This window comes from Myotis davidii, unplaced genomic scaffold, assembly GCF_000327345.1.
Source record: "Myotis davidii unplaced genomic scaffold, ASM32734v1 scaffold323, whole genome shotgun sequence".
In the NCBI taxonomy this organism is placed as follows: Eukaryota; Metazoa; Chordata; class Mammalia; order Chiroptera; family Vespertilionidae; genus Myotis; species Myotis davidii.
Genome location: NW_006295491.1, coordinates 3184053 through 3196552, shown reverse-complemented (window position 1 = coordinate 3196552; position 12500 = coordinate 3184053). Strand labels below are relative to the sequence as shown.

Here is a 12500-nt window from a genome sequence, read left to right as displayed (position 1 = left end):
ATTAAACAAATATGTATTGAGTTCCCAACAGGTGCATGGCAAAGTAATATCCTAATTTTTTCAGTGCCTGATGGCAAGTGACTACTTCAAATCTAAAACATTAAACTATCCTGAAACTGAAATTCTCAATACAACTTCCCAGCCCCAAACACAAACCATTAGATGCTGCAAGCTAAGGCACCAGAGAGCTCTGACCCAGTAATTTATGTCATTTCCATGACTATTCTTGCAGCTGAGTTCAACTGCAGTAGGATTAAAACAAACAAACCTGGTTCCTGCCTTTATTCATTCAGTTTCTTTGCCAGAAGTCTTTGACCTGCATTCATTTTTTTTAACACCAAAAATGACATGCCCAAAAATGTAATTAATTTTATTTAAATATTCTACATAATAAGCATCAGGAGATATATCTACTCTATGTTTTGTTTTACATATTTGCACTAAAAACAAAAACATCCCCTATGTTCATTGCAGCACTATCTACTATTGCCAAGACATGACACAACCTAAGTATCCTTCGACCTATGATTAAAGAAGATGAGGTATGTATATGTAATGGAATATTATGCAGCCATAAAAAATGATGAAACTGCCATTTTGTGACAATATGAATGAATATTGAGAGTACTGTGCTAAGAGAAATAAAACAAAAAGCAACAAACAAAACAAAACAAAACAAACTCATAGACATGAACAGCAGTATGGTAGTTACCAGAGGGAAAAGGGGGTGTAGGGGATAAAAAGGGTAGAGGGGGTCAAATACATGGCGACAGAAGGCGACTAGACTTTGGGTGATGAGCACACAATGAAATATACAAATGATGTATTACATAAAATTTTACACCTTAAATTTATATAATGTCATTAACCAATGTTAACCAAATAAATTTAATTTAAAAAATATATAACAAGTAGCTTTCAACTCAAACAGTTTCAAGTTCAGCTTTTAAAAATTTAAATTATTTTCTATTCACTGGAAAATTTCTAAAGCTAGACTTCGAAGTCTGCTAACACATTAGATGTTTAAAATACAAGTGAAAACCAGTTACACCTATATAGTATGCAAGCAATTATTTTCATTTTCATTTTTTGTTGTCTTCTAGAAAAAGTTGTACAGAAATGAGGAATTAGAAAATATCTCTAATGGCAAATTATAGAACTTTTTCATTAACATTACTTAAATAAGTTAAAGCATATTTCTAATATTTGTAGCATAAAATGTTTCAATCAGACTAAATTTCACAATTTGTCTCAGTTCCGTAGTCCTAGAAAGTAATTTAATATTTTATTTCTACAGTCAGAATCAAAAATAGCATGTTCAATTTAGTAATCTTAAAAGAAAGTAGATACAGTGAACAAAACTTTTAAGGAGGGCATTTAATCATTTTTATCATCATATCCTTACAATTTGCAACTCAATCAAGAAAATAACACATTATGTTTTCAAATGTAGGTGTTAAAAATTCAAAAGTATAAAATAGGAAATGTTGCTTAAAAAATATTGTAATTATATAAATTCAAATATAGATGTAGCTAATAAAATCACTTGATTAACTACTTTCCTTAACAGTTCACTTCAAAATGAATAAATATATGAGTTAACAAATTTTTAGAAGTAATTGCGGAAAATAAAATACCTACAAAGATCTATAGCTGCACCCATACTGGTTTTCTCTTTCCCCTTTGCTTCAAATTCATAGATGATAAAATACAAAATTAAATTACTCTGTTCTTCATCTGGCCTTGATCATATCCAAAGCCATTTATCTAAATCTAGGCCTTCTATATAATATCAGGGGCCAAATCCTAAAGGTATCACTTTACCTCAATGCAGAATTTCCCCAGGCTCCATGCTTGTCTGTGAGAATGTTGATAATTTTCTGGATTAGTTGAATTGCTGTCACATGGTCTCGATATTTAGCTGCTCTTATCAAATGATCACACATCTTCTCATCTTCTCGCTTGTCTGCAGAATACTGGGCACAGAGTGACTTGAATAGAAAAAAGAAACATCTATTAATCCTATAAAAATATGGAAAAAAGCTTTAAAATGCATCATGAAATAATCTTCAATATAAACTGAACCAATCAAACATTTAAAATTACATTTATATCCCTCATTGACTGAATTAACTAATATTTAGTGATATATTATCCGTACAATACCCCCAAGAAATTATTCTCTGAATCTATTTATAAAGTACACTCAGAAGTGGTCAATATTTTAACAGAAACCTGAAAAATTAGAAGCAGCTAGTCAAGGGAAGATGCAAGGGCCTACATTACAAGTAGCATTACAAAGCACTCTAAGCAAAGTGAGTAAGAGAAAGAATGACATGAGTTAGGCAGCTGCATCATTTAGTACTGTGCAGTTGTGCTAAGGAGTTTAGATTTTATTCTAATACAATGTGATACTAGTAGAAGTTTTTAACCCATAGAGTGCAGGGGAGCGCGATTGCGCTCCTCCTGTCTTTCGCCAAAAGTGCCGGGAGCACTATCAAAGCTTCGAAATGGCGTCCAGTTCTAAGTCTGCTTTTATTAGTGATGATGATATTGCTAAATATGTCAATGTAGTAAAGGTTTCCTTAAGTTTTTGAATATGTAACTTCATTTAGTTGCAATTCATAATTTTTTTCCTAAACTGCTGTAAAATTAGCAAAAATGCCTTGGCAGTTTTAGCATAGTTCCTAGGATATTGGTTGGCACTCAAACGGTTAAGCAGTGAAGTGTTGTGATTTATATATTAAAAGGATCACTACAGATGCCATTTAGAGAATGGAATGTAGTGGGATAAAAGAGAAACCAGGTATAAGGCTGCAGCAGAGGTCCAGAAAAGAGAATATGGCTGGCTTCCAATAGTGAACAGCTAGTTCTCAACACCTTGAAAAAATGAAAAACAAACAACAACAATAAAAATCAGTAAGGGCTTTTAAGCCCTAGCTTTGCAATATGGACCAGCAGCACTAGAGTCACCTAGAAACTCAGGGAAAATGCAGAATTATAGGTCCCACTCCACACCTACTAAATTAGAATCTGGATTTTAATAAGATTCCGCAAGTGATTCATATATTATTAGTTTGTAAAGTGCCGTCTTAAGACATCATCAGTTTTGCTGAAAAATTTTAATATTCTCAATCACCAGTTTTCAAGATGTTTATTTCTTTTCTTCTGGAATTCAGATACTCCTGGTATCATGTTAATGTTATACTACCTAGTTAGTTAATTGCTTAAAATAGAAAAGCAAAGATTAATGTATACTTGATTCTTGAATCTATTCATATGGTCTGTTGGGATCCACCCTGCCAAATACAACCTCACGTACACATGTACACTCAACCTATGGTAGGTAATAAAAATTTGATGTTGGAACAAATAGAACTGACTTATACTGCCTGCCTTTCCTTCGGTATACCAGTTATACCTACATAGATTGTTGCCACACACTACCCCCAGCACTGCCCTAGCAACGAGAGGGCCCTACTTTTCCTAAACCAATGAGAGTAAAATTGCTACCACACTGAAAAATTGCCTCAGGGAAGGGCACTTGATCTAACTGGTGCATTAAATGAAAAGGTCAGGATTTTTATTGGTACTTTCTTCCTCTTAGGGTGTAAAAAGAGGAAACCCATAATTCCAGACGTTCTGAAAGCTCTCTTTGCACTATGAGGGAAGCTAGCCTGAGAATGAAGCCAAACCCAAAGGGATCAGAGCCAGGAGCATTATAGAAATACAGAACTTAATTACAAATGGAACCGGGAACTTCTGGATCATAGACCAGCCTATCTTTAGGCATTCTACGACACTTTTTATGAGAACCTATAATATCCCATTCACTCATTGTAGCAGTATGAACTAGGTTTTGTGTTCCTAACACAAAAGTAACCCAATAGACATGGTGTTTATGTACATGCAAAAAAATCAAATTATCTCTTAGTCTGTGCAAAACATTTAGCTATGGAGATCAAAGGATGGATTATCTTGATAGCCCCTGCCCTGGAGAATTCCCATTCTGTCTAGATTGGGAGGAGGGAAGTGGTAATAAAGGTTATGTCATTCAAATTAAATCACTGAAGCTAAAAGTGCTTTTTAACAGGAAGGCTTGCAAAAACTAATGAGGAATATTCAAAATGCTATAAAGAAAGAAAAAGGAAGATTTTAAGAAGTCATTTTTGGATGGGAATAAAGAGAGCCTTAAAGCAAAGGCAAGGCAGAAAATTTTCAGGAAGGCAGAAGCAGGACAGTTTGATCCAAGTATAAAATACAAGTAAAAAAATAAATAAAGAAATTCTAAAATGCATAATAAGGATTGAAAACTGCCACTAAGAATCAGAGTACGATATATATATGAATATGTAGTGTGAGTGTGTGTGTGTGTGTGTGTGTGTGAGAGAGAGAGAGAGAGAGAGAGAGAGAGAAGAGAGAGAGAGAGAGAGAGAGAGAGAGAGAATGTAAGACTGGGGGGGGGGAATCTGATTAAAGTATCATCCTTGGTAATATCTCCTGTCAGACTTGGGCAACTAACTCAAGCTCTTTTGTCAAATTGTCCTCATCTAGAAAATGAGAGGATTATAATGACTCTAAAAAATGGACAATTCGGAGATTTGGGACCTCTGAGAGCTTAGTTTTTGTACACTGGTAAATGAAAACTAGTTCTTTTATTTAAACCTTCACGTGGAGAAAATAAATCATATTAGAAACTAGATTAATTTATAAGAGATTAAAGGCAATTGTCACATGATATATTAAAGACTGAACCAAACAAATCAGAGGATAGTTCAACTTGTCAAAAAATAAAGAAAATGATTAAGAAATACTTAAAAGATAGGGCGAGAAAGAAACAGTTAAAGAAATAGTAGTTTAAGTGAAGATAGTGAATTACTCTATGGGACAAAAGTGTCAACTGCTCTGTGATATTTTCAGAGATTTACTCCAGAACAAGGCAGCACTTTAGAGGTTATATCAAATCTATCCCTAACATATATTGAAACATGTAGGACAAAAAGGGTAAACATTTGCAGAAATTTTACACCCACAACATTCCCTACTATATCCATAACCTGCCTTTGTCTAACATCATAAGAGAAAATTTAAATTATTGATGGAAAATAGAAAATCGCTGGCTTCTATAATCCCCTGAAATAATATATGACCTCATGTTAAATGGTACTAAAATCACAAAGAAATGCATAATTTAATACCCTATTATTTCTACCTTTTATTCATATTAAAATAGCTTAACTTTACCAAGTTACATTTTATAAGCATTTGATAAGCTGTAAAAGTTTTTTCTTGAAAGGGCATAATCCTAAAAAGAGTCCAAGGTAAACTAAATAGTAAAATGGTTTAAAGTGTTCTTTAATGGATCCTCCTTTACAATTTAAACAGCAACTTTTCATATCTGACATAAAATCTATAGATATAAATCACATTAAAGGGCTATTCTTTCCCGATTATCAATCTCTGTCTCATTGTGGAACATTAGAGTCACATCTGACCTTAAAACATGATAAAAGGAAACCAAACAAGAATGTTTTGTAAAGTTACAATGAACTCATATCTATTTTTTAAAGTATCTTTAAAATGTAATTTGAACACATCCTTATTAAAAACCAATAATATATTCTATGTGTGACATATCAAAGTCCAGTACATACAGATCATGAATATCTGCTTGAAGATCAAATCTATGTTACTTACTGGTGGGTTATATACTTGTGTATGGGTGTGCTTGTGTTTAAAGACTAACCGGAGGTATTCTAAGAAACCAAGGGCAGGTATAATACTTTCATTCAGTTTTACTTTATATCAACTTCTCCGTTTTAGGAAACACATAAACTAGGTAATATGACATCAAAATGACCGCAAAAATATCTGAATCTAAAAAAAAAAAAATGAAACAAGCATCTTGGGAACTAACAATTCAAATGTATTTGATTATTGCTAAAGAAATCTAAGATTTATTACCAAAGCATTAATAAATTTAAAATAACATAAATAAACCCACTTCTTAAAGAACTTCATTTACTTGCAGAGAAAATATTAAAAAAAATAACCAAAGGGAGAAACAATTTAGACTGACCATTTATAACTTGACTATTCTGGCTCTTTAAATGTAAATGAAGAAATAAAGGTAATATCACCTGTAGTCTTTCCTTCCAGATGTTAAATCTCTACCTAACTTTACTATCTGTCCTTTGCATTTTCAGAGAGAAATGAAGGTAAAATTTAGCCAATTCCTCCAGTTTCCTCCTGTCAGCTTGCTAATCATCCTTCTTGGTGGTCAGACTTTTTTCTTTATTATTCCCTATATGAAACTATGGCATTTTCTCAAGGCTTTGTGAAATTTATCTTGGCAATATTATTCACTCCCACATTACCTACTATTATCAATTTGAGTCATGGCCCGGTGGCTCAGTTGCTTAGGGCATCATCCAGTACATTAAAAGGTTGCAGGTTTGATTCTGGGTCTGGATGCATTCAGGAGGCAACCATCAATGTCTCTCTCTCTCTCTCTTTCTCTCTCTCTCTCTCTCAATCAATCAATCAATAAAAACATATCCTTTGGTAAAGATTTAAAAAAATTTAAGATGGTAATTTGAAGGACAAACTACTAGAGAAGAAAAAGTTAGACAAAAAGATATATAAATCTAAAGGTCCTTTTGATTATTTTATTTAATATCCTCACCTGAGGATATGTTTTATGAGTTTTTTTAAATTGATTTTAGAGAGAGGGAGGAAGAGTGAAACATCAATGTGAGATGGAAACATCAATCGGTTACCTCCCAATCACGCCCTGACCAAGGATCAAACCAGCAACCTAGGTATGCATGTACCCTGACCAGGAATCAAACCTGAAACCTTATAGGAGGACAATCCAACCAACTGAGCCACATGGCTAGGTCAAGGTCCCTCCCTTTTGATTCTTTAGCTGAATAGATAAAGTAAAAAAATAATATCTGAAAAGTTGAAAAATAACTGGAAATTAAATAATTCATATTGAAATGACTTATGTATCAAAGATAAAATCCCAAACAAAATTAGAAATATTTGTGGGAATTGGCTAAAGCAGCAGTTAAAGAAAAGACCTGTAAGATAGAGGAAGATATAAACAAGTAGAAGAATATACTGTGTTCATGGATTGGTAGATTAACATCATTAAAATGTCCATACTACCCAAAGCAATCTACAGATTTTATGTAATCCCTATTAAAATACCAACATCATATTTCACAGATATAGAACAAATACTCCAAAAATTTATATGGAACCAAAAAGGGCAAAGGATTTGAACAGGCACTTCACAAAGGATATTCAAATGACTAATAAGTACACAAAAAGAAAAACTGAAATAAAAACCACAATAAGCCATCACTATATATCCACTAAAAGGGCTGTAATTAAAAAGACCAACAATACCAAACATTGGCAAGGATATAGAGCAAATGGAACTGTCATACCTACCTAGCTGGTTGGAGTGTAAAATCCATAACTACTAAAAAAAGTTAGTTGGCAGTGTCTTGTAAGCTTAAATACAGGGTGTCCCCAAAAATGCATAAACACTTTGAGTAACTATAAAGACAATGTTTATTAAAATACATTTTATTTCCAAATGTTGTAGAATCTACAGAAAACTGTGTGTACATTTTGGGGGGCACCCTCTAGGTAGTTACAGCAGCACCTAGCAATTTCACTCCTAGATATTTCCTCAAAAGAACATATTTACACAAAATATATTATATGAAAATGCCCCTAGTTCTTTTAGTCATAAAGCCAAACACTGGAAATGACCCATTATCCACCTATAGGCAAGTAGATAAACAAAGTAATACAACTCAGCAATGAAAAGAGACAAATGAGTGATACACACAACAATGTGGATGAATATCAAAAACTTTATGCTATCCAAAAAAGAATCCAGACATTAGAGTACCTACTGTATAATTCCACTTATGTGAAAGTGTATATTACATTAAACTATCCATAATAACAGAAACCAGATAGGCAACTGCCTTGGGTTGGGTCTATGTACCGTATGTGTGAAGGAAGTTACCACAATGATTCACAAGGGAATTCTCTGAGATGATAGAAATTCTCTGTATCTTTACAGTAACAATTACACAGGTGTATACATTTGTCAAAACTCATCAAAATGTATACTTAAAATGGGTGTGTCTTAATATCTCAATAAAGTTTATTTAAGAAGTTCTAGAAATTGAATAGGCAAGGAACAAACAGAAAAGAAAGTAGTAAAAGTATTCATATGCAAAAATAAGCTCATACCAAATAGGTAAATACCCTAGTCAAATCAATAGAAGACAGATTACCAATAAAACACTGGATAAGAAGCAGATACTTCACAAAAGTAGTGTGTGTGTGCCCTAGCCAGTTTGGCTCAGTGGACAGAGCGCTGGCCTGCAGACTGAAGGGTCCCAGGTTCATTCCGGCCAAGGGCACATGCCCGGGTTGTGGGCTCTATCCCCAGTCAGGGGGTGCAGGAGGCAGCCAATCAATGACTCTCTCTCACCATTGATGTTTCTAGCTCTCTCTCCCTCTTCCTTCCTCTCTGAAATCAATAAATAAATATTTTTTTTAAAAAAGTAGTGTGTGTGTGTGCGTGTTGTATGTGTGTATAACACAAACAGGAAGAAAAAATGTATAGCTTCATATGTAAATAAAATAAAAAATAAAAGCACAATAAGGTACCATGACAGAGCTAACAGAATGCTGAAATAAAAATCACTTATCATTTTCATGAAAGTGTGAATTAATGGGAACAGCTATACATTGCTTCATTTTTCAAAACAGTGAATCATATCTGTAAAAATAAAAACATGAATACTTTACGTCAAGTAATTCCACCCTACCAAAATGCATGAGCATGTATACCAAAAGGCTCATAAAATAGTCAAAGCAGAATTATTCATAATAGTTAAAAATGGAAAACAATCTAATTGCAGGTCAACAGAAGAAATTATGAAAAGCTAATAGTCTACTCACATACTGGTAAAGTATACAGCATTGAAAATAAAATAGGAAAATGTGTCCTAGCTGGTTTGGCTCAGTAAATAGAGAATCAGCCTGAGCACTGAAGGGTCCCAGGTTCCATTCAGGTCAAGGACACATGCCTGTGTTGTGGGCTCGATCCCCAGTTAGGGGGCGTGCAGGAGGCAGCAGATCAATGATTCTCTCTCATCAATGATATTTCTATCTCTTTTCCCTCTCCCCTCATCTCTCATATGTAATACTTTCAACAAAAAAGAATTATTTTTTTAAAAAATAATAATTACATAGGGTGTCACAAAAAATGTATACACTTAAACAGCTGGTGTTATTTCAATTGAATTAACCCTTATTCTTTATCAAGTACTAATGATATATGCTTTAAATATAAAATCATCTCTTCCAGCCTAGCTGGTTTGTCTCAGTGGATAGAGCACCAGACTGTGAGAGCACTGAAGGGTCCCAGGGTCCATTCAGGTCAAGGACACATGCCTGTGTTGTGGGCTCGATCCCCAGTTAGGGGGCGTGCAGGAGGCAGCAGATCAATGATTCTCTCTCATCAATGATATTTCTATCTCTTTTCCCTCTCCCCTCATCTCTGAAATCAATAAAAATATTTTTAAATGAAAAATAACAATTAAAAAAATAGGAAAATGTAGAAGCCTGAATAAATTTCATGAACATAATGTTGAACTAAAAATACTACATCATCCCTCTGAGGTTGTGGGTGGGAAGAGATCAACTAAAGAACTTAAATGCCTATATGAATAATAAACACTGCCTTTATAATTTTTCAAAGTGTATGTATACATTTTGGAACACACATAAAATAAAGTTCTCTTTTTTACCTCCTCTCAGTTTGGCCAATAATTTTCTACAGAAACTGGGGGGAAGGAGGAGGTAGATGTCTACTGTTAATAGTAAAATGCAGTTCCTTTGTAGAGTACATGGAATCAAACTACATATCATTCCACTCAGGACATATAGTTCTATCTTCTTTCTTTCTCATGGCCACAAACAAGAGTATTACATTTTAGTCAACTAAACATACTTTATAATAAACACTTAAGTGTATACTACCTTACTTCCCAATTCGTCTGAAAGTCACACTATAAATTACTTGTCTCATTGGAAAGCAATTAAAAGGGAAATCACTTAAAGGTCAGAAAATTAAACAATTTCTTAATATTTCACTTTTGGAGGTTTTTGCTTTTAACTAAGATTTAAAGTCAAATTTGAAGAAAAAAGTTATCCACAGAAATCTTACAAAGACTCCTGAAAAGCAGACTTAGAAAAATGAAAGCTTAAAAACCTCTATAGCAACGAAAGTCAACCAATGACATTGTGTGACAGCCACCTTTAATTCTGAAGTGATTCCTCTGTCATCCAACGACTCAAAGTATTGATTTCTCTCAGCATGAAAAAGCCGAAGCCAATGAAACAGATATAGCATCATCCCACCCGATAATAGCATTCAAGGTTAAAACAGGCAGAACACTTATCAAAGTATCTCTTCCATTTCTTACTGTTTTAATGGATGGATGCAATGTGTTGGGTTTTTATCTCTCGGAACTGCAGTCTTTAAACAATATTTTTAAATAATTTGAAGAATAAAATAGGTCCTAACTTTTTTACTATATACTATTTTAAAATGTCTTAAAATGTTTTTAGATAATTGTAAAAGCGAGATAACTCTAAGAAGGCTATAGTTTCTACTTGTGTCAAATCCACACATAATATTATGTTTTTATTATTTCATTAGATTTACTTATTAACAATAAACACACCACAAAACCCTCAGGTAAATACTAAAAGCTATTTCTTCAAAAACACCTGCATACATCATATATCAGATATAATATGATAAGCTTTACAGAAGTATCAGGTAAGAATAGACATGAAACAATTAAGCCAGTGCCAGGTATATAGTAGTAACACCTACATTTATTGTAGGCTTAGTCAAGAAGTTAAACTACACAGCAAACAGTCCATTTCTTCCACCACTCAGTGTTGAAAGATGGGAATAAAAATAATTAGAATACCACTAAAAGAGATAAATGTTGAGTACTTGGGAGAAGTAAGAAAGAACTATTTAGAATCTGGGAGGGTTACACAGAGGAATTAAAGACTAAATAACTGTTCACCAAGAACAAACAGCTCTTTTAAGATTAAAAATAAAAATAGCATCATAATAGGCAAAAATAAAAAAAAACTAAGAGAACAAGCTCAAATAAAAACCTTTTTAAAAAGCAAAGATAAGCCCTGATTGGTTTGGATCAGTGGATAGAGCGTCGGCCTGCGGACTGAAGGGTCCCAGGTTCGATTCCGGTCAAGGACATGTACCTTGGTTGCGGGCACATCCCCGGTGGGGGGTGTGCAGGAGGCAGCTGATCAATGTTTCTCTCTCATCGATGTGTCTACCTCTCTATCCCTCTCCCTTCCTCTCTGTAAAAAAATCAATAAAAATATTTTTTTAAAAAAGCAAAGATAACAAAACAAAATAAGAATATGTAATTACTAGAGTGTTTCTTTTTAAATATCCTGATATGTGCTTGTTTATATTTTCTTTGGGTGCCTAAAATATTTTCAATCATTTCCTTCATAAATAAAATGTTCTACAAAGGTTTATGTAAAACACTTAACACAGGGAACCAAGATGGCTGAGTGGCAAATGCCTGTACTCATTGCCTCCCACAACCACATCAAAATTACAACTAAAATACAGAATAACCATCATCCAGAACTGCCGGAAAGCTGGCTGAGTGGAAGTCCTACAACTAGAGAAGTAAAGAAGAAAGCACACTGAGACTGGAAGGAGGTGCGGAGGAACGGGCCGGCCTTACACGGACGTGTGCAGCTTTAATTGGGAGGGAGATCACCTATGCAGAGGCCACCCAGAAGAGCAAGGGGTCCCAGCCCCACAACAGACCCCCAGCCCACGGTCCCAGAGCTGGGAAAAGAAGTCCGTATGGGCAGTAAGAACTACTGGCTGTAAAAACCAGTGCAGATTGGGGTTGAGTGATACACAGGCTGCTGCAGACCCAGCTGCTCCTCTTAAGCTCCAGTGCCAGGCAAGGCTCTGGGGGACCCAGACACATACAAGGAGAAACTAGACTGTCTGGCTTCAGGGCAGGAACGTGGGGGCAGCTTCCTTCCAGACAGAGGTGCTCACAGGGATCATTGTTCCCGTGCTGGGATTTCCCCGGTTGCAGGGCTGACAGGCAGCCATTTCTGTTTGCTCTACCTGGTGATTCCCTGAGACCCACCTAAGCTGTGTGCAGTGGCTTTTATTTTTTATTTTGTTTTATTTTTTAAATATACTTTATTGAACTTTTTACAGAGAGGAAGGGAGAGAGCCAGAGAGCCAGAAACATCGATGAGAGAGAAACATTGATCAGCTGCTTCCTGCACATCCCCTACTGGGGATGTGCCCGCAACCCAGGTACATGCCCTTGACCGGAATCGAACCTGGGACCTTTCAGTCCGCAGGCCGACGCTCT

General features: G+C 34.8%; 1 protein-coding gene across 5 annotated transcripts in view; it reads right to left on the bottom strand.

Moving 5' to 3' along the window:
* LRBA (LPS-responsive vesicle trafficking, beach and anchor containing) overlaps positions 1-12500 on the bottom strand; it is a 554230-nt gene that overhangs the window by 302702 nt on the left and 239028 nt on the right. For all 5 annotated transcript variants that reach the window (XM_006770131.2, XM_006770133.2, XM_006770134.2 and 2 more), the window contains exon 37: positions 1825-1991. In XM_006770131.2, coding sequence (XP_006770194.1) covers positions 1825-1991 — 167 coding nt within the window. The remainder of the gene's footprint in view (positions 1-1824; positions 1992-12500) is intronic.